The sequence below is a fragment of the Haplochromis burtoni genome, unplaced genomic scaffold, assembly GCF_018398535.1.
Source record: "Haplochromis burtoni strain Fernald_Lab_line unplaced genomic scaffold, NCSU_Asbu1 Contig_31, whole genome shotgun sequence".
Classification (NCBI taxonomy): domain Eukaryota; kingdom Metazoa; phylum Chordata; class Actinopteri; order Cichliformes; family Cichlidae; genus Haplochromis; species Haplochromis burtoni.
The window spans coordinates 80,325-104,739 of NW_024582392.1; the positions used below are offsets into that span (position 1 = coordinate 80,325).

Consider the following 24,415-nt stretch of genomic DNA (forward strand, 5'->3'; position numbering starts at 1 on the left):
ACGTTTAACAGAAAACAGTAATCACTATCATTATGTATGTTTTCCACAGCGCTGTGTAGCTGTGGGCTCATCAGTGCAAAAACAATCATCCACACAGAAGGAGACAGTATCACAGTGGAGTGCTCCTTCTCCTTATCTGGAAGAAAAAAGTTTCTCTGTAAGGACAAATGCGAAGAAGGAGACGTTCTCATTGAAACTGAAGGCGACACAGCTCAAAGGGGCCGATATAGCATCCAGTATGAAGAGGGATCCTTTCCAGTATCGTCTACAGTTCTGTATGTGAGCTTCACAGAGCTCACAAAGTCCGACTCTGGACGATACTCGTGTGGTTTGGAACGGCCTCTCTTACCAGACTCATATCAGGAGTTTGAAGTCAGAGTTATAGATGGTGAGTTTCTTCGTCATTTATAAATAAGGACAAATCAAAATCCTCAGTCATAATCCTCACAATGCATTGCATTTTTATGGATCAGCCATAAAGTTTTCACCATTTCGTTTCATCTGTTTTGTGTAATACAAGTGCCGCACCTGCAGATTTACCTGCAAGAACAGTCAAGACATGTTTTACTTTACAATCCGATATTGAGCCAGTATTGATAATATTAACACTTTACAATTTTAACATGAGGTTCAAAAAAACTAAACAAAAAAAAACAACCTTTTACTGTTAAAGTCTGATGTGAGCCTTTGTTTCAGACATGAAGGTCACAAATAAGAAAAATGACCTCACATGGACACTGAACAATCCCACTTAATTCTTAAGTCATGCCTTAAACCAAGTAATGGTTTAAGAAATCAATGGTTCTACTTTTTATTATCAAGATTTCTGCAAATGTTAGCTTATTGTGTTCCCGGGTAACATGTATAAAAAATATTCTGGTCCAAAAATACAGTAATTGGTGGCGACGGTGGATGTTGCCAAAACCCTTGTTTCATTTTTTTTATAGATTACAGACAGCTGCTGATCTTTTAAATGTCATATTATTATATTTAAATCAATAAACTTAGTTGTTGGTCATAAAGTATTGCATGCATCATGCATCTACATTAATTAACTGGTTTATTTTGTTATTCACAGCCTTGAAGACTTTCCCTGAGACACTGAGGCAGCTTGAACAGCAGCAGACTGACGAAACCGCTCAGGCTCTTAGTTTCAAAGGTACGAGTGTGCACAGCTGCCTCTCTCATATCTACAGAATATTTTGTTATTTATAACAAAATGTAAAGATTACTTCAAGTTTTTAAACCCTTATTTTAGGAGTCAGTCAGAAAGCTTGACTTGTGACTCTCTGGAGTGTTTTTATTGTCTGGTACTGAGTGAAATAAAGTTGATTCCTTGGACTTGGGAGCTGAGAAAGCACAAATAAGCATGTTGAGAACAAACCACAAAAAGAACTCCCTGTATTTTCCTTGTCCTTGAAAATAGTTGTCATCTGACTGCTCTTGTATATACAGATTCATGACTATATACACAAAATGCAAATTCTTCACTTTTAAGCTGTTAAAAGTACATTTTTGAAGGCAGACGTGGTTGGAAGTAGCATAAATAAACTTTATATACTGTCTATATATTCTACATCAAAAGGTATTTAAGTGGGTAAAGTATTCACTTAAATAATGATTTAATTATTAGTCATTTAATTTTTCTGATGTTTTCTTTTACTCCTCTGTCTCTTCTTACCTGCTCAGCTCATGTCCTGCCTCTGGTCACATGTGTCACTGTGCTGTTTGCTGCTGTTGTGTTGCTCTTCTACAAATGGATCAGAATAAGGGAGACTGATGGTGAGTGGCTCTCTAGCTCAATATTAATAATCTTTTAACTAAACAGAAAAAGAAAAGAAACAAAAAGCTTTTGTATTTGCGCTCCACAGGTTTGACCACCAGGAGGCAGTCAGACACAAAGAACAACACAAGCAGAAACCTGGAGGTGAATCATCTCTGTTTATGTCTAAATTCAGAGGCTGAATGTATATGAATGTAGAACTAATACTTTACACTGTGTTGTCAGTTTTCCACATGCAGGAAGTGCTCTCCAGTCTCTGGATGTGCAGACTTCACCCCCCCAGTGGATGAAACCTGCAGCAGTCATAATAAAATCTACTGTAACCTCTGAACCTTTGTTTCACCTTCTCACCATCAGAACTAATGCAACTAAAACGATCTAATCACTCACCAAACAATTTATTAGGAACATCTTGCTTTTACCAGGTTGGGGCCACTTGTCCCATGCTGGAAGCACCTGCCGTGTGGTCATAAGGTGTTGTACATGTTTAGCAACAATACTCATGACGGCTGTGCCACTTAAACAATGCACAGTTGGCACTAAAGCCCCTTTTCCATTAGTGCCTATTCGACTCGCCACAACTCTACTTGTATGTGTGCGCTTGTCGTCAAACGCATCTCTTATGACTCGAGTGATGCTCTTAAAGGAAGCAGCTAAAAGAAAGGGAACATTAAGATCAGAAAAACATCTTGAATCCCCAAAAGACTGTTTATATGTGATATAGTGTTTGTTCAGTTTGCTTATAAATGTTATAATTGTGCCAAAAAGGACCTCCCAAGGTGTATAACCTAATAAACAAACCAGTCTTTATTTAGGTGAAAAACTGAAGTCCATAAAAATCCACAAAGAAAACTCAGAAATGACTCCAAAATCTTCCTGAGCTCCAGAAGCACACATGAATAGGCAAAATAAGCAAACTACAGAATAAGGAGAACAGTACACAGGGTTGAAATTCAGGCCAAAGACACAGATGATCTGACTAAGGAGAAAGGGGAGACAATTAATTTATATACACACAGTAGGCAATAAGGAAAGACTGACAATAACTAAAGTGTCAGGCTGTGTGGCAGGCAGGACGAAGGAGCAGGATTCAAGACGGAGGATTAAAATCAAAACGGCAGCTTTTATTGCTGGAAAAAACTAACATCAAATGCGAAACTAAACTAGAAACAGGAAACAAGAAACTTCAACAAGAAAACAAACCAGAATCTGTCAACTTGGCATAATGAGGGACAACACAACAAAGAATAAGGGAAAACCCAGGGCTTATATAAACAGTGGGATAACAAGGGAATGAGACACAGGAGGAGAAAACAGCTGGGAGTAATCAGACTTAATAAGACAAAAAAAAGCAAAGCAGAATCCAATGACTAAAAACAGACTGTCAAAATAAAAGAGGAAGTATAAAACAGAGAAGCGGACTCTACACTGAGGCAGAGGCAGAGGATTGAACCATGGGACGGGGAAAAAGCACAGAGTAGATATAACATGGACACAGGGAAGGCACACTGACTGAAACTATAAGCTAGAGCAACACAATACAACCTCAAAACAACTAAAACCATGAATAACAAATAATGAAGAAATATTAATTAAACACAAAACACTGGGTCACACCCAGGACCATGACATTGAGAATTACACACAGCTGAACAAGATCAGATAATGAGATTTGAGAAAGTAAAATAAAAACAAGGCACAAAAGACAAAGACTGTCAACTTAAAACAGAAAGTAAACATGGCAGAGAAACAAGAAACAAAGTATACAAGGGAAGACAAATCATTACAACAACATGATGTCACAGCCCTGGGCCTCGGAGGGAGTGAGACCCCCCTTTGCTTCAAGCAAATCCAAGAGTGCAAGGACTCGTTGACAATTGGTTAATTGGAGTCCTGTGCCTCCCTCTCGTATGCAGATTGAAGTGTGACAGCCCACGCAGATGATTGGCTGCCTGGGGATCCCATGGTAATCCAAGAGGCAACGAGTGGCTGATTGTGTGCACCTGCGGTTATAAAAGGCTGAAGCGCCTTCACTCTATTCACTTCTTTCGAATCAATGATTTTAGATGTTATTTTTTTCTCTTTTTATATAAGCAAATATGTGTTTTTGTGCTTGAGTAAATTAAAGCCCAATTTAAAAAATATAAGATATACTATGTTTCTTATAATCATGATGATTTTCTTTTGCGTTTACACCAAAAATCCTGTCAAGTGGAATCAAAACATTCTTGTATGCATAAAAAATTCCTGCAACACATTTTGGAAAACTTTATATATGTAATATGAGACAGAAAATGGCATCATATTTTTATTTGAAAATCTTGTTTTCTGTAACATGCTTTGCTGACTTTTGAGTTGTCTAGTTTAGAGTTAATAAAATCGTACATACAGTAGAAATCAGAGTAGAATCAGTCTTCATCTGTATAAGTGCACCCTATTTACTACTGTCTTGCAGCCACTCGAGGCAAATACTTGCTCCAGTTTGGGGTGATAGACTAAACTTCTGGCCACCTGGTCTGCCACATTTTCATCTGGCTGAAGACCTTTGTCTCTCATCGCAGCCATCGCACACTGTACAACATGTTTGTACTCCAGAGGCAGGAATGGGATGAAAACATCAAGCAGACAACTGTCAATCAAAGTTGACTTTGAAAAACTGCCTACAAAGAGAGATTTTCAGTAAGGAAGATGATCATCGTAAGTGGTGAACGATAAAGACATAAGGATACACTCACTTTGATCACTGTTGAAAACTATAGGAGAAATGAAACTTTCAAAATCTTTGAGCATCATCTCTTCTCGATCTTTTCCATTTTTCCAGAAATCTACAGCTGTTTTTGTAATTTGATCTGCTCCTGTATCGCTGTGAGAAAGAAAAAAGAAATAGTAAAAACATAAGAAGTGTCATAATGTGAATGAGCAACTGGTCCGTTTTCAAATATTTTGTATTTTATAATAGGTGCTAACAAATATAACTATATATAACTATAATATATTTTATAGATAGTAGATGCTAAGATAGCATCTTAGTTAGTTTGTTAGTTATCACTTTTCTGATCACATGCCTGTTATCATCCAGATTTCGGTGCCATGTCCTCCAGTTAAACCTCTTTTACCTGCGCATGAATTCTGCATCATAACTCCTGCTACTGCTGGACATTTCTCGGCTGTGTATCAGAATATTGGTGTCCCTTCCTTGGACAATTGTTCCCTTAAACCGCATGCTGATCATTTGCTCACTTTGTTCAATACCACTTGTTCAAATGTTCTTGATATTGTTGCTCCTTTTAAATAAAACAAGTTTAATAGGTCTAAAATGATCCTTGGTTAAACTATGTCACTCGGGCTGTCAGAAGGACGTGCAGAAAAGCGGAAAGAAAATGGAAAAAGATCAACTCCAGATTTCCTTTGATTTGTTAAGGGAAGCCCTATTTCTTTATCAGGATGCTGTTCGAAAAGTATTTATCAGATATAATCTCTAACCACAGCTACAGGCCCCGTGTCTTATTCAACACCATTAATTCTGTTATCAACCCTCAACCCACCTCACACCTACCAGGGTCTCCAGCCACCTGTGAAAACATTTTTATGTTTTTCTGTCGATAAGGTTGATACTATCAGGTCTCATATCTCTCCTCCAGGTTATGATCCCTTTGTTCCCCTGATTTCCTCAGTTGTGTTTGATCACTTTGAGCCTTTTTCAGTGAGCACTCTGCCCGAAATAGTCTCCCATCTTAAACCCTCTATGTGTCACTTTGACTTTTTTGTTTTTTCTTTCTCACCAAATGGACCATCCCAGCCTTGCCATATTGGTCTATTTGATTCACCTTTGATTTAACTGATTATTTTATTTTATTTTCACTTGCTGAACACAGGACAGACTTGACTGGGGAAAAGAAAAGGGAGAAAGAAAGAGGGAAAGAAAAATAGCGGGGAAGAGGAACGGTGATAAAGGGCAAAAAACAAAAACCAACAAAACAAACTGACAAAAAATACATAAATCAATCACCTGTTGAGAAAGAAAAAAGAGAAAACAAGCAAAAAAAGAGCAATATAATAAACAACATCATTGCGATGATCTATGCAAATATAACAGTAAATACTAAATATTGAATGTTGTTGTGCAGCATGCAGGACCGACAGCGCACAGTGTGCTTTGAGGTAGGAGCCGAAAAGGGTGTAGTTTGTGTGTGTGAGCACCCGTGTGTACACCTGTGAGCATGAGCGCGCTTGTATTTAAAAGGTTCCTTCATGTAATGATCTGCTAGAGGGTGTGGGGGGGCCATAGCCCCATCCTCCAGGGCATGAAGCAGGTATGGAGGAGATCCAGGCTCCAGACATCCAGTGGCCCTCAGAGCACAAGAGACCAAGGAAGACCAACGGAGGGGCAGCCGCCACTATCCCAGAAAGAGCTGAGGAGAGCCCCAGATGAGGGGTCACTCAGCAGCCGCGGAGCAGAAGCCAGAGGGGGTTGCAGTGATGTGCCCGTGAGCTCCGCCGGCAGCCAGCTGTGCCTGAGTGACCGAGCCCCAGGCCGAGAGGTCGAGGGCACCCCACCCCCGAAGTGGCCCAAGCGAGCCCCAGGCTCCAGGCCCCGACAAGCAGCCACCAGGAGTGAGCCGGTGCGTACCTGGACGCCCATCCCCGAACACAAAGAACCACCAACGCACCGATGTCTGAGAGCGTCTGCCACTGGCAGGGGGAGTGGTGGAGGGAGATAGGCCTCCATACCTTGGATGGCCTGAGATGTCCCTAGAGAGGTGGCATCTGATACCCGACCTGACATATATTGTAACAAATTAAGTTATTTTACCAGTCCCTAACAAAGTGGAAGCATTAAACTTACCCTCTGGAAAGGCTTCCAGATTTTTACCTGAGAAAGATGATGATCGATTTTTGAAAAAAAACTCCTTCCACTTTTCCATAGTCCAGATATGGCTTTATGCTGTCAATCAAACCAGGAGGAATTTTGTCCATCTCATCAAATATGAACATTGAGCGTTCACAGTTTGTAACGTTGTTTTTGATCCACTCCTGTAACTGAGACTGAGGAGAGAGATGCAAATACAATTAATACAGACAGAACAGACCAAACCAATTAGAACAAATAAACTGAGTTTCACTTGAAACACATGATACTCCGTACTTTATAGGTAGCAATTTCACTTCGATGGGGGAAGTGAAGTGTAGCTGAGAACACGTGAACAAACTTGCTGTGATATCCCTTCTTGTAAACATTGTCTGCAATCAGCTGGCTAACAAAGTTCTTCCCTGTGCCAGTTGGTCCGTGCAGAGAGAGCACCAGAGGCTTCTTCGGGTTATTATCCTTCATAAATCCACTCACAGATTTAAAAATGGTATTTGAAGCAATGTGTTGTCCAAAGAGTTTGTTTCCCAGGTCAGCCTCTAGACCTATAGAGTGGAAGAGTACAGAAAGTCACCAGGATCCGTTGCTAAAAAGTGACTGAAATTACACTAATCCAGTAAAATTCTACTTCCTGTGGTAACCTAACATGTCAAGTCAGCCTTCAGACCTTGAGAATACATAGCAGAAAGTCAGCAGGATTAGTGACTGAAAATGTGACTGACGTGAGAGGAGGTTTAAAAGAAAAGCTATTTGAGCAAGAGTGGACTTAGCAGATCTACCCACGCAAAAATTGAGACAAAATAAATTTTTTGTTCAGCGAATGGAGAAATTGCATAGACTGCACAAGAGCCCTGTCTACTTTCCAAAGGGGTGGGCAGGCTGCAGGCCGACAAAAATGTGTAGATCTTCACTCCTACAGCAATGACTGTTGCTATGAGAAACCATCATAAAACTTGTGTACATGTGTAGTTTAGTGGAGTTGTCTACAGTGCTAACTTTTGTTAAGTATCATATACCAAACTGCCATCTCAAAAATGCCAGGATCTCAATATGGACTCAAAACAGAAGCCTGCTACTAATAAATACTGCTTTTTAGTGCCTAGCCTGATCAAGTATCTCCATAAAAAATTTTCAACGCTCAACAGCTGCTGTCTTTTCAGCCAGTCGTGGTTCATGTCATGAACTCATTACAGTTAAAGTTAAAGAAACAGAGCAACAGAACTCTGTCTTTTTGTCAGCCTGACTACAGTGCTGAAGAGAAATGTAGGGTTGTTCTTATTTTCTTCAATCAGTGATGAATAGTAAAGTGATCTAGCTTTATAGAGGGCTTTTTTATAAAGCAGTAAACTACTTTTCCAGACTAAAAGATGATCTTCTAAATTAGTGCACGCCATTCCTTCTCAGGCTTTAACCTCCTAGGACCTGGCGTCCACATATGTGGACATCACATTTTGGGTTATTTAGACCAGGCTAAGCATCAGACTTCAAATGAATCAAAACTCTGTCTGGGTCTTTGGTTAATTGAGAGTGGAAGACTGCTGCCACACACCCTCCTCAGCCTGCGCTTCAAGGATTCTGATAGTATGACTCGGGGGTGTTGATTCGTTTAAACTAACATAGAAACATCAAGGATGATCCAGAAGCAATCTTATGTGGGGCAAAGCTAACTTAAAATAAACTGAAGCAAAGTGCAAAACTGTTCTGTGGTCAGATTTGATCAAATCTGTTGGGTTTGTTGGTTTTTTTTGGTTATTTTTTGGGGTTGTTTTTACCAGCACTCAGTTCAAAGCCTGCATTTGCTGATAGGATGTTCGTGCATTAGTACCTATGGAACTGGCAGCTTGGACAGCTGGAAAGACTTTTAGAGTAACATATGCTATCATTTCTTTTTCTGCAGGGAAAGCTTTGCATACTTCAGGAAGACTGTGTTAAATCACACACTACATCTATTGGAGATTATGTATCTGAATTTCAGATGTTTGGGACCACGCCTCCAAACACGCTCCTTCCGGTTGCGTCTATATAGGTTCCCTCCAGTTCCACAAACTGTTCATTCTCGTTTATGTGCCCCACCCTCCCTCCCTCCCTCCCTCCTTGTTCTCAATTCTTTAACTTCTTCACTTCTATTTAATACATGGGGATCTGCCAGGCCCGGGAGCCGTTGCCAGTCCCCTTCGAGGCCTTCCCCACACCGCAGCTCAATTCATGTCCAAGCATTCACCTTTACCTACTAAAACGCTGTAAATCCTAAAATAAAGAAGTGGTCCCAGCTAGTGAATTACAACAGCATGACTTTGTAGAAGACTCTGGATGCTTTACATTGAGCTCTTTGCCCAGTAGATTTACATTTAAAAAACATAACATAATAATTTTCAATTGAAATAATATCAATATCTGTACTGTATATCTATGGAGCTATTTTTTTAATCATACTAGAATGCTAGTTCTAGTAAAGCGCAGATCACAAGCATTTCAGAAGCAGTCAAGTAAGCTAGGATTTTTGCGCCCCACCCTAATAAAGCAGGTTAAACCAGCACGGCAGCTTCTTGGGTTTTGTTTTAAGAGACAAAAGACACTTTGATATCTAGACTGTGTAGAATCACAAAGACTCAAGGTTACACAGTTCTCCCTTTTCTACATGGCAAATGTATTAATAATAATAATGATAATAATACAGCGTTAGCGAATGGATGGATGGATGGATAATAATACACAGTGGATCACCCAAACTGTGTGACCATGTTTGCTTCTGTATTAATCTTTTATATTGTTTTGTATTTTTTTCATGTAGATTATTTAATATACAGTAGTTTTCAGTAACTACAAGGACTTATGATTTGGAAATACAATAAATATTTGTGTTGTATTATTTTGTTATATGGACTTTTGTTTTCAAGGCAGATGCACCCCAGTTGATTTAGGAGGTGGACTTCAGCCCACTACCAAGATCCAACCTGTAAAGGTGCTGTATCTGTGTCATTTATAAACTATATTCTTGTCATCAGTCTTTTTTCTAAACTCAATTTAAATCATGAAAATTGGTTACCTTCCCAACTAAAGTTAAAAAATAATAATTAGACCTTTACTGTTTAGATTTCACAAGCTGTTTGCTGGGTGTGTTACCTGTCTGGTTGAAGGAAATCCAGTATGAATTACAGCTCTCGCCCCAAATAGAATTCCATGTCTCTTTGATATTAGGGAATTTGAAACTGCTGAAGGGCTCAGTTCCCTTGATCACAGTGGAGGAAAGTAGAATCCACAGCAGCAGGACATGTTGCTTCCTTGGTTTCATTTTGCAAGTATTGCACCTTAAACTAGCCCAAAGAACAAACTGACCAAGAGTTAACATCATGTAACTTCAGGGCGTTTCATCGTGAAATCTAAAAATAGACATCAGTTCAAACATACAAAAGGAAAGCAGTCTGTCCTCTCAAACAGTGTTGTCTCACTTATAGTATCGAATAGTCCCTGTTTTCATTAACCCTGTATTGTAGCGCCATCTTGTGGCCATAGTTGGCCATTGTCTTTGTAACGTGTGTGAACACTCATTCATCATTTTATACTTTACACTTTATTCTACAGTTTACTAAGTACACAGTTAAACTGCTTATTATTGCAAATATCTAATCAGCCAATCACATGAAAGCAGTGTTAAAATGTACCTTGAAAGACCTTGAAGGTTGATAATTAGTATGACCACCTTTATTCTTCAACACAGCCTGAACTTACTCATTGACTCTTAAAGTCACCATCAAAACTGAAAGCAGAACAATTTTTTGGCAGAAATTTAAATTTTCAAACACCGAAATACCATTAGCTCACCATTTTTTTGTTTGTAACAGCGTGGCAATGAACATTTAGATGTCCACTGCTGTTCTAGCAGAAGGGTATCATTTGCAGTGGTAACTGATTTAGTTTTACACACTTGAGTTTCATAATAAGACTGCCAGCCAGTTTGCTCTGTACCCGAATAATTTCCTGAATGTTACTCTAGCAAACTCTTAAAAATAACATTTATTGGTTTACAGTTTTAAAAACATTACACACCAATAAATGATCAACCATTTGTTGTCCTGTAATAAGTCATAGTGATGTAAAAATATTAATATTAATGTTCTTTTTTACTGAAAGAAGGTCCGGGGGACAATCTAGTGGTTCACACTATTTTATTATCAAACAATTCGAGATGCACAGCTGTGCACACAAAGTACAATTTGTAACTTAAAGGGCATATTAAAGACAGACAATACATGTGATTGGCCATTGATGGAGAGAGTCTGTGGTTTAAACTTGATTCTGATTTGTCCTCCTTGTGATCCTTCCGCATGCCAATTGTTGGTGTTGGTGTCAGCTTTAACCCGACACCTTAAAGTTTCTGTGCCTTGCTCCACCATCACCAGTGCAGGAACACCATTCTATCATAACCCCCCACTCATTTCTAAGGAAGCTCTCACTGATAGTGATCTGTATTGGTGTCAGTGTGAGCCAGTCTACCAGCCTGCTTTGGGGGATGGAGAAACATAAGAACATTAAAACGGTATGTTTAAACAGAAGAACACCAAAGTCACAAATGAAACAATGAAGGAAAAGATAAGGAAAAAAAAGAGGGCAACTGATATCGAGTCTCTTACATTATAACACTACCCACCTGCTGCATTGAAGCCCGTCCCTTCATTATCACGCCGAGTGCGGTGCTCTGTTTTTGGAATGAAATACTTGAACAATACCCCTATCCCAGTCCCAAGTAAAACACTGAGAGGCTCTATTGCTTGGTTCAAGCCCGAGCAGAGTAGTATCCCCAGCAGCAGGATGTGTTGCTTCCTTGTGTTCATTTCGCACGTCTTCAACAAACTGAAAGACAAACTGCAAAAGTAGACTTAGTCAACATCATGGGTGTTCCCTGAGGGCATGCAGAAGTGCTGAGTGAAGTCCATTAAAGTACAGGGTGGGCCATTTATATGCATACACCGTAATAAAATGGGAATGGTTGGTGATATTAAAGTCCTGTTTGTGGCATATTAGTATATGTGAGGGGGCAAACTCCTCAAGATGGGTGATGACCATGGCGGCCATTTAGAAGTCGGCCATCTTGGATACAACTTTTGTTTTTTCAATAGGAAGAGGGCCATGTGACACATCAAACTTATTGGTAATGTCACAAGAAAAACAATGGTGTGCTTGGTTTCAACGTAACTTTATTCTTTCATGAGTTATTTACAAGTTTCTCTTTGTTCACAGCCATTGACATGTCGAAGAGGTTAACACGTGAGGAGCGGATCGAAATTGTGTTGATATCTGGTGAACGCAGTAACCGGGTCATTGCAGCAGATTTCAATGCAAGACACCCTACGAGACCACCCATCTCCCATGCTACAGTTAGCAAACTGCTTGCTAAGTTTCGTGAAACTGGTTCAGTGTTGGATTTGCCAAAATGTGGACGCAAGAAAACTGTCACTAATGAAGAAACATCAGTGGCTGTCCTAGCTTCATTCAGCAAGAGCCCACAGCGTAGCACTCGCCGCATGTCACTGGAGAGTGGCATTAGTCGAACATCCCTTGCGATGCAGAAGATTTTGTTCAGTGATGAGGCAAACTTTTATGTGAATGGTGAAGTTAACAAACAAAAGTGATGGTTTGGTGTGGTATATGGGGTACAACGATAGTGGGTCCATTCTTCATCAATGGAAACCTCAAGGCCACTGGATATTTGAAATTGCTACATGATGATGTGTTTCCCTCTTTATGCACTGAAGCTGGCACGTTCCCTGAGTTTTTCCAGCAAGATGGTGCACCACCACATTATGGGTGCCAGGTCCGAGCATTCCTAGATGAACAGTTTCCTGGAAAGTGGATTGGTCGTCGTGGGCCAGTTGAATGGCCCCCAAGGTCTCCCGATCTGACCCCCTTAGACTTTTATCTTTGGGGTCATCTGAAGGCAATTGTCTATGGTGTGAAGATACGAGATGTGCAGCACCTGAAACTACGGATACTGGATGCCTGTGCTGGCATTTCTCCTGCGGTGTTGCTATCAGTGTGTGAAGAGTGGGAGAAGAGGGTTGCATTGACAATCCAACACAATGGGCAGCACATTGAACACATTTTATAAGTGGTCAGAAACTTGTAAATAACTCATGAAAGAATAAAGTTACGTTGAAACCAAGCACACCATTGTTTTTCTTGTGACATTACCAATAAGTTTGATGTGTCACATGGCCCTCTTCCTATTGAAAAAACAAAAGTTGTATCCAAGATGGCCGACTTCTAAATGGCCACCATGGTCACCACCCATCTTGAGGAGTTTGCCCCCTCACATATACTAATGTGCCACAAACAGGACTTTAATATCACCAACCATTCCCATGTTATTACGGTGTATCCATATAAATGGCCCACCCTGTATACCAAAGTGATCTCTATCCACACATTTCAAACAGTAGTGTTCTGTACCACAGAGATGCTAACATTGTCTTTTTGCATCAAGCCTGTAAATTCCTACCACCTTGTGGTTGTAATTGGCTGTCATCTTTGTAAGGTAACTTGACTACCAGCAACAGGAATAAGTGTATAGTTGGTGTAGCAGTCCTGTTAACAACTACTGTGAGTAAAAAACTTCTTTTTTTTTTGTGACTTATTACAGTCATGATGATTTTCCTTAAGGACCTGAATCCTTTTCCTTAAGGCCAGAATCTCTTTAGGGGACATTTCTATTTGAACCTCGTGATTTTAAGTAAACGATACAGTGTTATGACCATACAAAATCAACAATGTACCTCATTGCTGAACCCTAGTAAAATATAGTGTATATGTATATTAAATTTGTAGCCATAACAATAAGACAGCTGAAAACACCTGAGTTCGAATTTTGGTTGGTGCACAGTGTTTAATATTGATTGGCTAGTAAATAACTTTGAAAAGTAACTTTTTATTTACTGAAAATGCAAAAGATTTCAGGGCTGGGGAACGCCCCCATTGTTTCCCTATCCTAACAATGCCTCTGGTGATCATCAAAGAATGCAATAACATTTCCGACCATTATTCTATGTTTAGACAGTTGTTTATCCTCTACTGAGGGGGTATCAGTTTCATTCTGACTCCAATAAGTTTCCTTTTGAGTCTCTGCTCAACAGAAAACAAAAGTTAAAAAGTTCAGACCAACTAAGGCTACTCGTGGGTGCACTCAGCAGAAACGCACACACTACACTCTTTGTTGAGCAGGAGTAGGTGCTCCTGGTTCAGTGTTTATACTCAGTTTTGGATTGTGTAACACCTATGCCAGTCAGTCTTATCTGGCGGTGCTCTCTGAGTTACTCAGCTCCACCTCTCCTCCTTGCAGTTGAGCTAAAACCATGAGCTAAATCCTGTGTGTTTGTTTCCATTCAGAATTCTGTACAGTACACCTACACCCCCCTGCTGAGAAAAACAAAGCCCCAGACAAAGACAATAAAAACCTGGCCTGAAGGAGCCCTTTCTCAACTGCAGGACTGCTTCTCAACAACTGTATGGGATTTATTCTCCAGCCACAACCTCCAGGAGTACACGGACACTGTACTCTCGTACATCAGGAACTGTGTTGACAATGTCACCGTCAACAAAAGGGTCAGGGTGTTTCCAAATCAAAAACCCTGGATGAATAGCGAAGTGCAATCCCTCCTAAAAAGCCGCAACACTGCCTTCAAGTCAGGGGACAGGGCTGCGTATAGGGCGGCCAGGGCAGACCTGAGTAGAGGCATCAGGAAAGCTAAGGCTGCCTATAGGAGGAGGATTGAAGATCACTTTGCTGACAACGACCCCAGAAAAATGTGGCAGGGGATCAATCACATTACCAACTACAGAAGCAATAACCAGGCAACATCTAGGACTGATGCCTCACTGGCTGAGGATCTAAACCGTTTCTTCGCCCGCTTTGAGACGACCAGGCCCTCAGCTGCCACACCACTTCCACCCGCCCCCAGCACTGGCACACTAACACTCAGGGAGCATCAAGTGAGGTGTGTTCTAAGGTCAGTGAATCCCAGGAAGGCGGCAGGTCCTGATGGAATACATGGAAAGGTTCTCAGAGCATGTGCTGACGAACTGACCGGAGTCTTCACTAAAATCTTCAACCTTCCTTGTCATCAAACTGTCTCACCTGGGACTCTCCACCCCCATCTGCCTCTGGATCAAGGACTTCCTGACAAATAGACCACAGTCTGTCAGACTCGGCCCCCACCGGTCCAGCACCATCACACTCAGCACCGGGTCTCCACAAGGATGTGTTTTGAGTCCCCTCCTGTTTACGCTCTACACATCCGACTGCTCCCCTACCCATCTCTCAAACACCATCATAAAGTTCGCGGATGACACCACAGTGGTTGGACTCATCTCAAGGGGGGATGAGTCGGACTACAGAGATGAGGTCAACAGACTGACTGAGTGGTGTTCAGTTAACAACCTCCAACTGAACACCACGAAAACTAAAGAACTTATCTTGGACTTCAGGAAGGGCAGAGCAGACCCGGCCCCACTTTACATTCACGGGAACTGTGTGGAGAGGGTACACTCCATGAGGTTTCTGGGCGTGCAGATCTCTGATGACCTCTCCTGGACTGCAAATACTACGGCGGTGGTTAAAAAGGCCCAGCAGCGTCTCCACTTTCTGAGAGTGCTCAGGAGGAACAACCTGGAGGAGAGGCTGCTGGTGACATTTTACAGAGCCACCATAGAGAGCATCCTAACGTACGGCATAACAACATGGTATGCAGGGTGCTCAGCTGCAGACAGGAAAGTACTGCAGAGGGTCATCAACACAGCCCAGAAGATCACTGGCTGCTCTCTGCCCAGCCTGGAGGTCACTGCAAACTCTCGGTACCTCAGCAGAGCTGGCAATATCATCAAGGACCACTCTCACCCCAGCAACCAACTGTTTGAACTATTACCGTCAGGCCGACGGTACAGGTCACATAAAACCAGGACAAACAGATTCAGGGATAGCTTCTTTCCCAGAGCTATCACCGTAGTAAATAAGCACAAAAACAATTGAACCTATTCCATACCGTCACTGTCATTATATTAATGCTGCTATCCTGTATATATTGTACATACTATTGTTTGAGTACTTACGATTGTTTTTTTGTACTTTTTATATTTTACATTTATATTTATTATTGAAACTTGCACCAAGGGAGTGGCACTCCAATTTCGTTGTACTCTGTACAATGACAATAAAGGCTATTCTATTCTATTCTATTCTATTCTAGTTGAGAATTAAAAAATGTATGATACAGGTGATGAATGCTGTAATGATTTTCCAAACATCATAGTAACATAAAAGTTGTATAAATGGCGGGAATACATCTTCAATGTTAAGCCAAGCTTCAGTGTTGCAGTTAAGATGGCGCGGCCACATCCAGACGCCTTCCTGACCGGTCCGCTCCTACTATGCACGTTTTTAGTTTTTCACTTATTTTTTGCTCTGGTTTACATTCCAAAATCCTCTAGTTTTATAGTCTACGACAGCAGATCACTTGTAAACATTGGTGACAAGGTTGCACATTTAATCTTGGACACTTTTAAACCCGACCCATCCTGGCCACCAGAGATACTACTTGGCATGGAGAACAACAACGGACGGGCCGCTCATCCAAGGCGTAGAACAAAGAAGCGCGCTGGCATTCGGGACAGACTGAGACAGCAGGCGAATCGCTCACCGCTAGCTGCCCAGCATTCTACTGGCCAACGTACAATCACTGGAGAACAAGCTCGATGACCTCAGAGCAAGAGTCACCTTCCAACGTGACATGAGGGACTGCAACATTCTGTGCTTCACGGAGACATGGCTGACCCCCACCGTGCCGGACCAGGCCGTAACTCCGTCGGATTCATTCTTTGTGCTCCGCGTGGACAGAACAGTAGAGTCAAACAAAACCAAAGGTGGAGGAGTGTGTTTCATGGTAAACAGAAAGTGGTGTGATGCCGGGAGCATTTCTACTCTTTCCAGCGGCTGCTCGCCACATCTGGAGTTCCTGAGCATTAAGTGCCGCCCTTTCTATCTGCCCCGTGAGTTCACCTCGGTCATCGCCACGGTGGTCTACATCCCACCCCAAGCGGACACAGATATGGCTTTGTCCGAACTACATGATGTGCTGAGTTCGCTTCAAAACCAGGACCCGGGCGCAGCCCTCATTGTAGCAGGAGACTTTAATAAAGCAAACCTTGGACAAGTCATGCCAAATTTCTACCAGCATGTCTCGTGTCTGACGAGGGGGGAATCGAATTTTGGACCACTGCTATACGCCATACAAGCAGGGCTACAAAGCTGTCTCACACCCGGCTTTTGGGAAGTCTGACCACAACACCATCTTCCTCATTTCCTAGTATAAACAAAACATACGGAGGGAAGAAGTAACCACGAGGGACGTGAAACGCTGGTTTGCCCAATCAGAAGCTACACTACAGGACGCACTCAACAACATGTTCAGAGCATGCACAGTCGACATCAACGAGTTTACGGAAGTAGTAGTATGCTTCGGCAATATGCTAGCGGAGGCGATTATCCTCACTGCGAGAGTCACCACATTCCCGAACCAAAAACCGTGGGTGGACAGATCGATCCGCACTGCAGTGAATGCCAGGACCGCCACCTACAACGCCGGTCTCGCCACTGGCGATATGAGCGCCTACAAAGCAGCCTCATACGGCGGTGAGAGATGCCAAGTGCCGGTACCGGGAGCTACGCACCATTATGGACTACAAAGCAAGGGACACTGCACTGATCAACGCCGACTCTGCATTCACCAACAAGCTGAACCAGTTCTACGCCCGTTTCGAGGTTAGCCAGGCAGCTAATGCTAACTATCGCCTGACTACCGAGGACAGTGACGTCATCAGCGAGAGACCGGCGATCAGCATCGCGGAGCACGATGTCCGAGCGGCACTGAGGAGAGTGAACACAAGGAAAGCGGCGGGGCCAGACGGCATCACCAGCCATCTGCTGCGCTGCTGTGCTGACCAGCTAGCAGGTGTGTTCACTTCCATCTTCAACGAGTCCCTGGCAAATTCTCTGGTCCCCACATGCTTCAAAAGACCCACCGTCATCCCTGTGCCCAAGAACAGCAAATCCTCATCCCAGAACGATTACCGGCCAGTTGCACTGACCTCGGTAGCAATGAAGGTGTTCGAGAGGCTGCTGAAACACATCATCTCCTCCTCCATCCCACACACCATAGAGCCGCTCCAGTTCGCCTACCGACCCAACAGATCCACAGAGGACACCATCGCCCACGTCCTGCACACCACCCTTAGCCACATGGACAAGAAACAGGGTAACTATGTGAGAATGCTGTTTGTTGATTACAGTTCAGCGTTTAACACAATAGTGCCCAGCAGACTGTTCACAAAGCTGATGGATCTGGGACTCAGCAGCCATTTGTGTGCATGGGTGTTGGACTTCCTCACTGGCAGAACTCAGGTGGTGAGGGTAGGTAGATGTGTCTCTGACAGCATCACCATCAACACAGGAGCACCACAGGGATGTGTCCTCTCGCCCCTGCTCTACTCTACACTTCAGACTGTGTGGCCACCCACGGCTCCAACACCATTGTGAAGTTTGCTGACGACACAGTGGTGTTGGGCGCCATCTCCAACAACAATGAGACAGCCTACACGGATAAAGTGAAGAATCTGGCATCATGTTGCCAGGACAACCATCTCCAGCTGAACGTTGGCAAGACCAAGGAGCTGGTGATGGACTTCAGAAGGAGTCAGTACAGTGACTACAAGCCCATTATCATCAATGGAGCTCCAGTGGAGAGGGTGCAGTCCTTCAAGTATCTTGGTGTCCACATCTCCTCAGACCTGACATGGTCTGCCCACATTCAGGTCCAGACCAAAATGGCCAGGCACCACCTGTACCACCTACGACAACTGAGGAAGTTCAGGGTCTCTCCAGAGATCCTCAGGATTTTCTATACAGGCGCTGTGGAGAGCATCCTCACACAGAATTATGGTTTGGGAACAGCTGTGTTAAGGACCAAAAAGCTCTTCAGAGAGTGATCCGTACAGCAGAACGCTGCTGCAGGTTTGCTCTCCCCCGGCTTCAGGACACCTACACCAGGAGATGCCGGACTAGATCAGCGCAGATACTGAAGGACCCGTCCCATCCTGGCAACAAACTGTTCCAACTTCTGCAATCCGGTAGAAGGTTCCGCATCATCCGGGCAAGGACAGAGAGACTCAAGAGGAGCTTCTATCCGCCCCACCCCACCCCTTTTTGCACAAGTCGAGGAGCATGTCAGGTTACATTTCACTGTGTGTTATACCTGTATAACTATGCATGTGACAAATAAAGAACCTTGAATCTTGAACCTTGAAGCCAGAACACTGAGGATGGGTCACAAATGGGTCCAAATCATAACACCGATGCAGCAAAAAGAATGGCTAAAAAAGAAGCACATTAGGGTAATGAAGTGGCCTAGCCTAGTCTGCTGCAAAAACAGACAACCCATCATTTCCATGGTGAAGAGAAACCAAGTGAACAACACTCTCCAAGAGGTGGGCACATCGATATCCAAGTCTACCCTAAAAAGAAGACTGCATGACAGTAAATACAGATGCTACTGTCATTTTCGTTCATAGCCTTGTTACCTCTCAGATCTACTGTAATTTACTCTTATTTGGCCTTACACAATAATCCTTTAATAAGCTTCAACGTGTCCAGAACTCAGCCACCCGTATTGTCACTAGGACTCCCTCTACCCACCACATCACCCCTATTCTGAAGCAGCTTCACTGGCTCCTGGTCAAATCTCACATTATATACATTTAAGGCTATTCATTCTCTCTCCCCACCATACCTTTCTGACTTGGTTCAGATCGCCATCCCATCCCAGTGCCTCAGATCATCCTCTTCCCTTTCTCTTTCTGTTCCTTCCTCTCCTCTTGTTTCTATGGTGTGGCAGGGCTTTTAGTCGCTCTGCCTCTTGACTTTGGAATTCCCTACCCCCTTACCTCAGAAACATCACTTCATTCCCTCTTTCGAAGTCCAACCTGAAAACCCACCTTTTTAAAACTGCCTACTCCATTTATTTGCTGTACAGTGTCCTTGAGTGTTTTGAAAGGCACTTTTTTAAAAAATGTATTATTATTATTATTATTATTATCGTTAATATTACAGAGGGTTCACTGCAAATGCAAGCCACTATAAGCTTCAAGGATAGAAAGGATAGATTGGACTAGATTGACACTAAGACACTCCCAAACCAAGTGAACTCAAGCTTCAGGAGATGAACAGATGGCCAGACATTCTCCTTTGGGATTTTTGGTAAGGGGGAGAATTCATAGCTCCATCAAGTACGGTAAGTCGTTCAGGTCCTGAAGCAGCAAAGCAGCCCCAGACCAGAGACACACTACCACCACAAGGTTTGACTGTTGGTATGATGTTCTGTGTTGTTTTTACAGCAGACATAACAAGACTTCAGGACGAAAAAAACAAACAAACAAACAAAAAAACAGCAGCAGTTTTTACCTTGAAACTCTCCCGTGATTCCATTTTCACCCAGTCTCTTTCTTATGGTTGAATTACAAACTCTGATCTTAACTGAGGCTAGTAAGGCCTGCAGTTCTTGAGATGTTGTTCTAAGTTCTTTTGTGATCTCCTGCATGACTATTGTCAGTGTGCACTTGGTTGGTCGTCCCAAAGTCATAGAAATGGATTTGCAACCCTTGTCACACCAAATTTGTTGACATCTGTCAGTTGTATAGTTATCTGTCAAAATCATCTGAGGAAGTCATCTGACAATCTGTCAACAATGCCATCAACTTTATTTCTGATCTTGAGGTTTTTAGACTGTGGCATAATGTGATGCTTTTTTAAAAATCTGTTAGCCTGATTGTTCAGACGGGTTAAATTTATTTCTCAATTCAACATGGAAGTAATCAGGGTGTTGTAAATTAAATCAACTCAGATGATCCTATTTCATTATCATTGTGTGCAGTGATACAGCTTGTTTTAAGTTCGTCCTTCCTGATGCTTGCAGAGTTCAGTAAACTCTGTGACTAGATTTTACAATGTTCCTGTCTGATATTTGTCATCAGTTCTTAAGCACTACATCACTGTGAAAACTGTACCTCCAAAAACAAAAGTTTTTGTCTGTGCAAACTGATACAAATCAAAAGATGCAAAAAACCCAACCTATCTCATAGATATTAGATGACTTTAGTTTCATTTGGAATCACAAGTTTTTAGTATGTTAAACAGAAAGCAATTAAAATAATTGTTTTTCTTCTAATGTTCTTCTATTATGCACTTGTCATAGTATTTGAAAAAAGCGGAAGCTTTTTTTCTTAACAGTTTTTAAGATTTTTAAGTTTTGAAAGACTTTGATAAACTTGTACATACATTTATCACCACTAGACTGGACTACTGCAACTCTCTACCTCTGCCTCCAGCACTCTTCTCTCCATCGTTTGCAGTTATTTAAAAATGCTGCTGCACGCCTTTTAACTGGTACTAGAATGTATGATCACATCAATCCAGTTTTAGCTAACTTGCACTGGCTCCATGTCAAATATCACATTGATTTTAAAATTCTCTTACTTACTTTTAAAATTTTAAACAACTTGGCACTTAGCTATCTATCTGAACTCCTACAACCCCAAAAAAGAACAAAGATCTTCTAGTCAGATGCTCTTAGTTCAACCAAGGTCTCGGCTGAAGTCCAGAGGTGATCGTGCCTTTGCAACTGCAGCACCTAGACTCTGGAGTAAACTTCCTGTTGATATTCGTACTTCTGAGTCTATTCAGTCTTTTAAATCACTTCTTAAAATTCACTTTTTTACCTTGGCTTTTAAATCAAAGTAGTTTGACTATCATTCGGCTTGCTTTTTATGTTTGTCATCTGTGTTGTTTGTTGTTCAGTTTTGTTTGTTGATGTTTTGTATTTAATTTTTTATTCTCTTTTTTGCTGATTGTGAAACATTTTGGTCAACACTGTTGTTTTTAAAATGTGCTATAGAAATACATTTTGATTTGATTTAATTTGATTTGATTTAAAGAATCACCGACATTGCAAAAATCAGTGGCTATGTATTGTTATTATTATTATTAATATAATATAATGATATTAATAATAATAATTAAAATAAATAATATAATAATAATAATAATAATAATAATAATATAATAATAATAATAAACATTGACTTACCCTTAGCATCTGGATTTGAAGGAAAGAAAAAATGTTATTTAGACAAGATTTTTAGTCCTTTTTAAAAATCAGATCAAACTTGTTGAACTCAAAATTACTTTTTTACTTTTTTACTAGTCATGTTTACTCTATTCGAGATGGAAGCAAATGAAAAAACATACATATCAGAAACTTTTAAGGTTTACGAAAAGGTGATAGCGTTGGTTAAAATATATTTCTTATATTTCTGTACAGTAAACAAGAAAATATGTTTGTTTGCATACCAGGCATCTTCACATGATTTTTAGTCTCTCTTTACTCTGAAATGAAATGTTAACCCATGATTAAATTATTAGACTAGTAAATTAGTAAATTATAGATTATATAATATTAAATATTGAATCCAGAGAAAATGATTTCTGTATGAATGTTCAACAAGTATTTAAAATTAATTTTAAAAGTCACAAAAAGCTGATTCACAGTCCTCTGCAAGTCAGCTTTAGAAGTAACAAAATATCAGAAATCAGACAAACTATAACTTGCACTAAAACATGCCACACCATTTATATTATAACACACTCACACACATAGAGTTTTTTTTAACTCAATAGTTACATCATCCCATGATTACTTCCTTAGAGAAGTTGCTCAGATTATAGGAAATGGTCTTGTGCTGGATGCACCGAGGGCGAGTAGAACAAATACCAGACCAAAAATAGAAGAGCCCTCCCACCCAGTTACTTTGTGTCTGTGTGTGTGTGTGTGTGTGGTGTGTGGTTGCGTGTGATGTGTTGTATGAGTGGTGTGTGTGTTGTGTGTGTGTGTGTGTGTGGTGTGGGGAGGGGTGGGGTTTGACAGTAATATAGTGCACGTAAGAAAGAAAATGAGAAGAGACCAATACAATACAGTGTTATACAGTGTTGTGTACAAGCCCTGACCATCTTTATGCTTTACTTAGCTGACAAACTAGTATTGAAATAAGTTGAAAGATAAAAATTTAAAAATTCAGCTATTAGTAGGTAGAAGACTGACCATTCTAAATTAAATACCGCACGTGTTTATTATTCATCATTCTATTATTCTTCATTTCTCTAATAAGTCTTTATTATTCTTATTTTACCATTTCACACATCAAGGCCAGTGAAACTGCTATATAACTTACCATATGGTTAGGGTTAGGGTCTTAGAGGGTTAGATGCCTTGATATCTCGCTCTGTGACTTTGCACTTGTGCTGGATGCACAAGGGCGACCGTGCTGTACAAACTCTAGCACCAAAGCTGTGGAACAGTTTACCTCCCCTTCTACATACCATTAACTCTGTGGCTTCTTTTAAAAGCTGGTTTTTATATTCCCCGTAAAGCACTTTTTAATAGAATCCTGTTTTTAAAAGTGCTATATAAATCAGTTTTACTTACATACTTAGCCTGATTCTCTGACCTCACCTGCAGCTCAAGTGTTATGTAACCCTCCATGGCGTCAAGGCTTTTATGCTAACATCAGCATGTGTAGTAGGCTATCCACAGAAACCTTAGAATCTCAGCTAAATTCTCATACAAACCTTTTGTACAACCACCACATGTAAACGGCTAAAGAAAGGCTAGTTAGCTTCTAGAGCTATCACCAATTCCAAACACCAAGTTTCACCATGCTCCAACTAAAATTCAGTGAACGAGCCGCAAAAGAAGACCACAAAAACGCATAGTGGCACAAATGAAACTGAGTTTTTAATTGCAGAGAAATGCTCCACTGCTTTTGGGCATTTCATTTTCAAGCAGGAAGCTCAGAAAACCCCTAGGGGTTTAACAGTGACCAAATATATGGGTCCATCTCTCTGTTAGCACTGCGTCAGACTGACCAGGGTGTTCCCTGCCTCTCGCCCTGTGCAAGTTGGCTCCTCTTTTCCAGATATTTGCTCAGTAGGTACAAATGAACAACTTAATAATAAATCGTAGGATGTCCCATTTTTCTTCATGACATGTTTACTTTTGTGCTATATCAGTATTTGTTTTTGTTTGTGTGTCTGTGCCTGCTTGCACATCTTATAAGGCTGAAAACTAAAGCAGACAGAGCTTTCACCACAGCGGCCTCCAGACTCTTTTTTGACTTGCGTTTGGTAAACTTTTATTTTCTTCTTTTTAATGATCTGGTATTTTTGTTGTGAAGTACTTTGTGACTCAAAAGGCGGTATATAAAAACTTACTTGTTTATTTGATGTCAAAACCAAAAGGATGAGACAAAGACTACTGTATGATACACAGTCAGTCTTAAACCTTGTGAAGTAGTATTGACCTCCAGCTCCAGTCCATCATTTACATAACCAGGAGGCACTCTGAAGGGCACCTCTTAGCCAAACAATGGACTGCTACCCAACTTCTGGAAAAGGTGCAGCAGACTGTTTTTCTAAACCAGCTTCTGTCTCCAAAAGTCTTCATATGTACTCTGCAGATGTGTATATTACGTACATGCAGTACCTACATGCATGTATTGATATAGATATGGGTAGATGAACATTGGTGTGTATATACTGAAACCAGGCTGGAGGGTTCCTGTTTTCTTATTGTTAAAGGGATGTAGTGGAGTGTGGTCTGTGACTCAGCTGCAGG

At 41.3% G+C, this 24,415-nt stretch overlaps 2 protein-coding genes across 2 annotated transcripts in view; one reads left to right on the top strand and one right to left on the bottom strand.

Moving 5' to 3' along the window:
* The window catches only part of LOC106633121, a 3,282-nt gene extending 734 nt beyond the window's left edge, over positions 1–2,548 (top strand). The window contains exons 2-6 of the mRNA XM_014332522.2: positions 50–388; positions 1,079–1,159; positions 1,690–1,782; positions 1,872–1,927; positions 2,009–2,548. Coding sequence (XP_014188008.1) covers positions 50–388; positions 1,079–1,159; positions 1,690–1,782; positions 1,872–1,927; positions 2,009–2,113 — 674 coding nt within the window. The 3' untranslated portion in view covers positions 2,114–2,548. The remainder of the gene's footprint in view (positions 1–49; positions 389–1,078; positions 1,160–1,689; positions 1,783–1,871; positions 1,928–2,008) is intronic.
* On the bottom strand, positions 2,440–10,075 carry LOC102301400 (torsin-1A). The gene is made up of 5 exons (XM_005918724.2): positions 9,774–10,075; positions 6,930–7,195; positions 6,657–6,829; positions 4,519–4,646; positions 2,440–4,443 (listed from the first exon to the last, which is right to left on the bottom strand). Exons 1-5 carry the CDS (start codon positions 10,000–10,002, stop codon positions 4,199–4,201), a joined length of 1,041 nt encoding a protein of 346 aa, XP_005918786.1. The 5' UTR covers positions 10,003–10,075; the 3' UTR covers positions 2,440–4,198.
* Between the last annotated feature and the right edge of the window lie 14,340 nt (positions 10,076–24,415).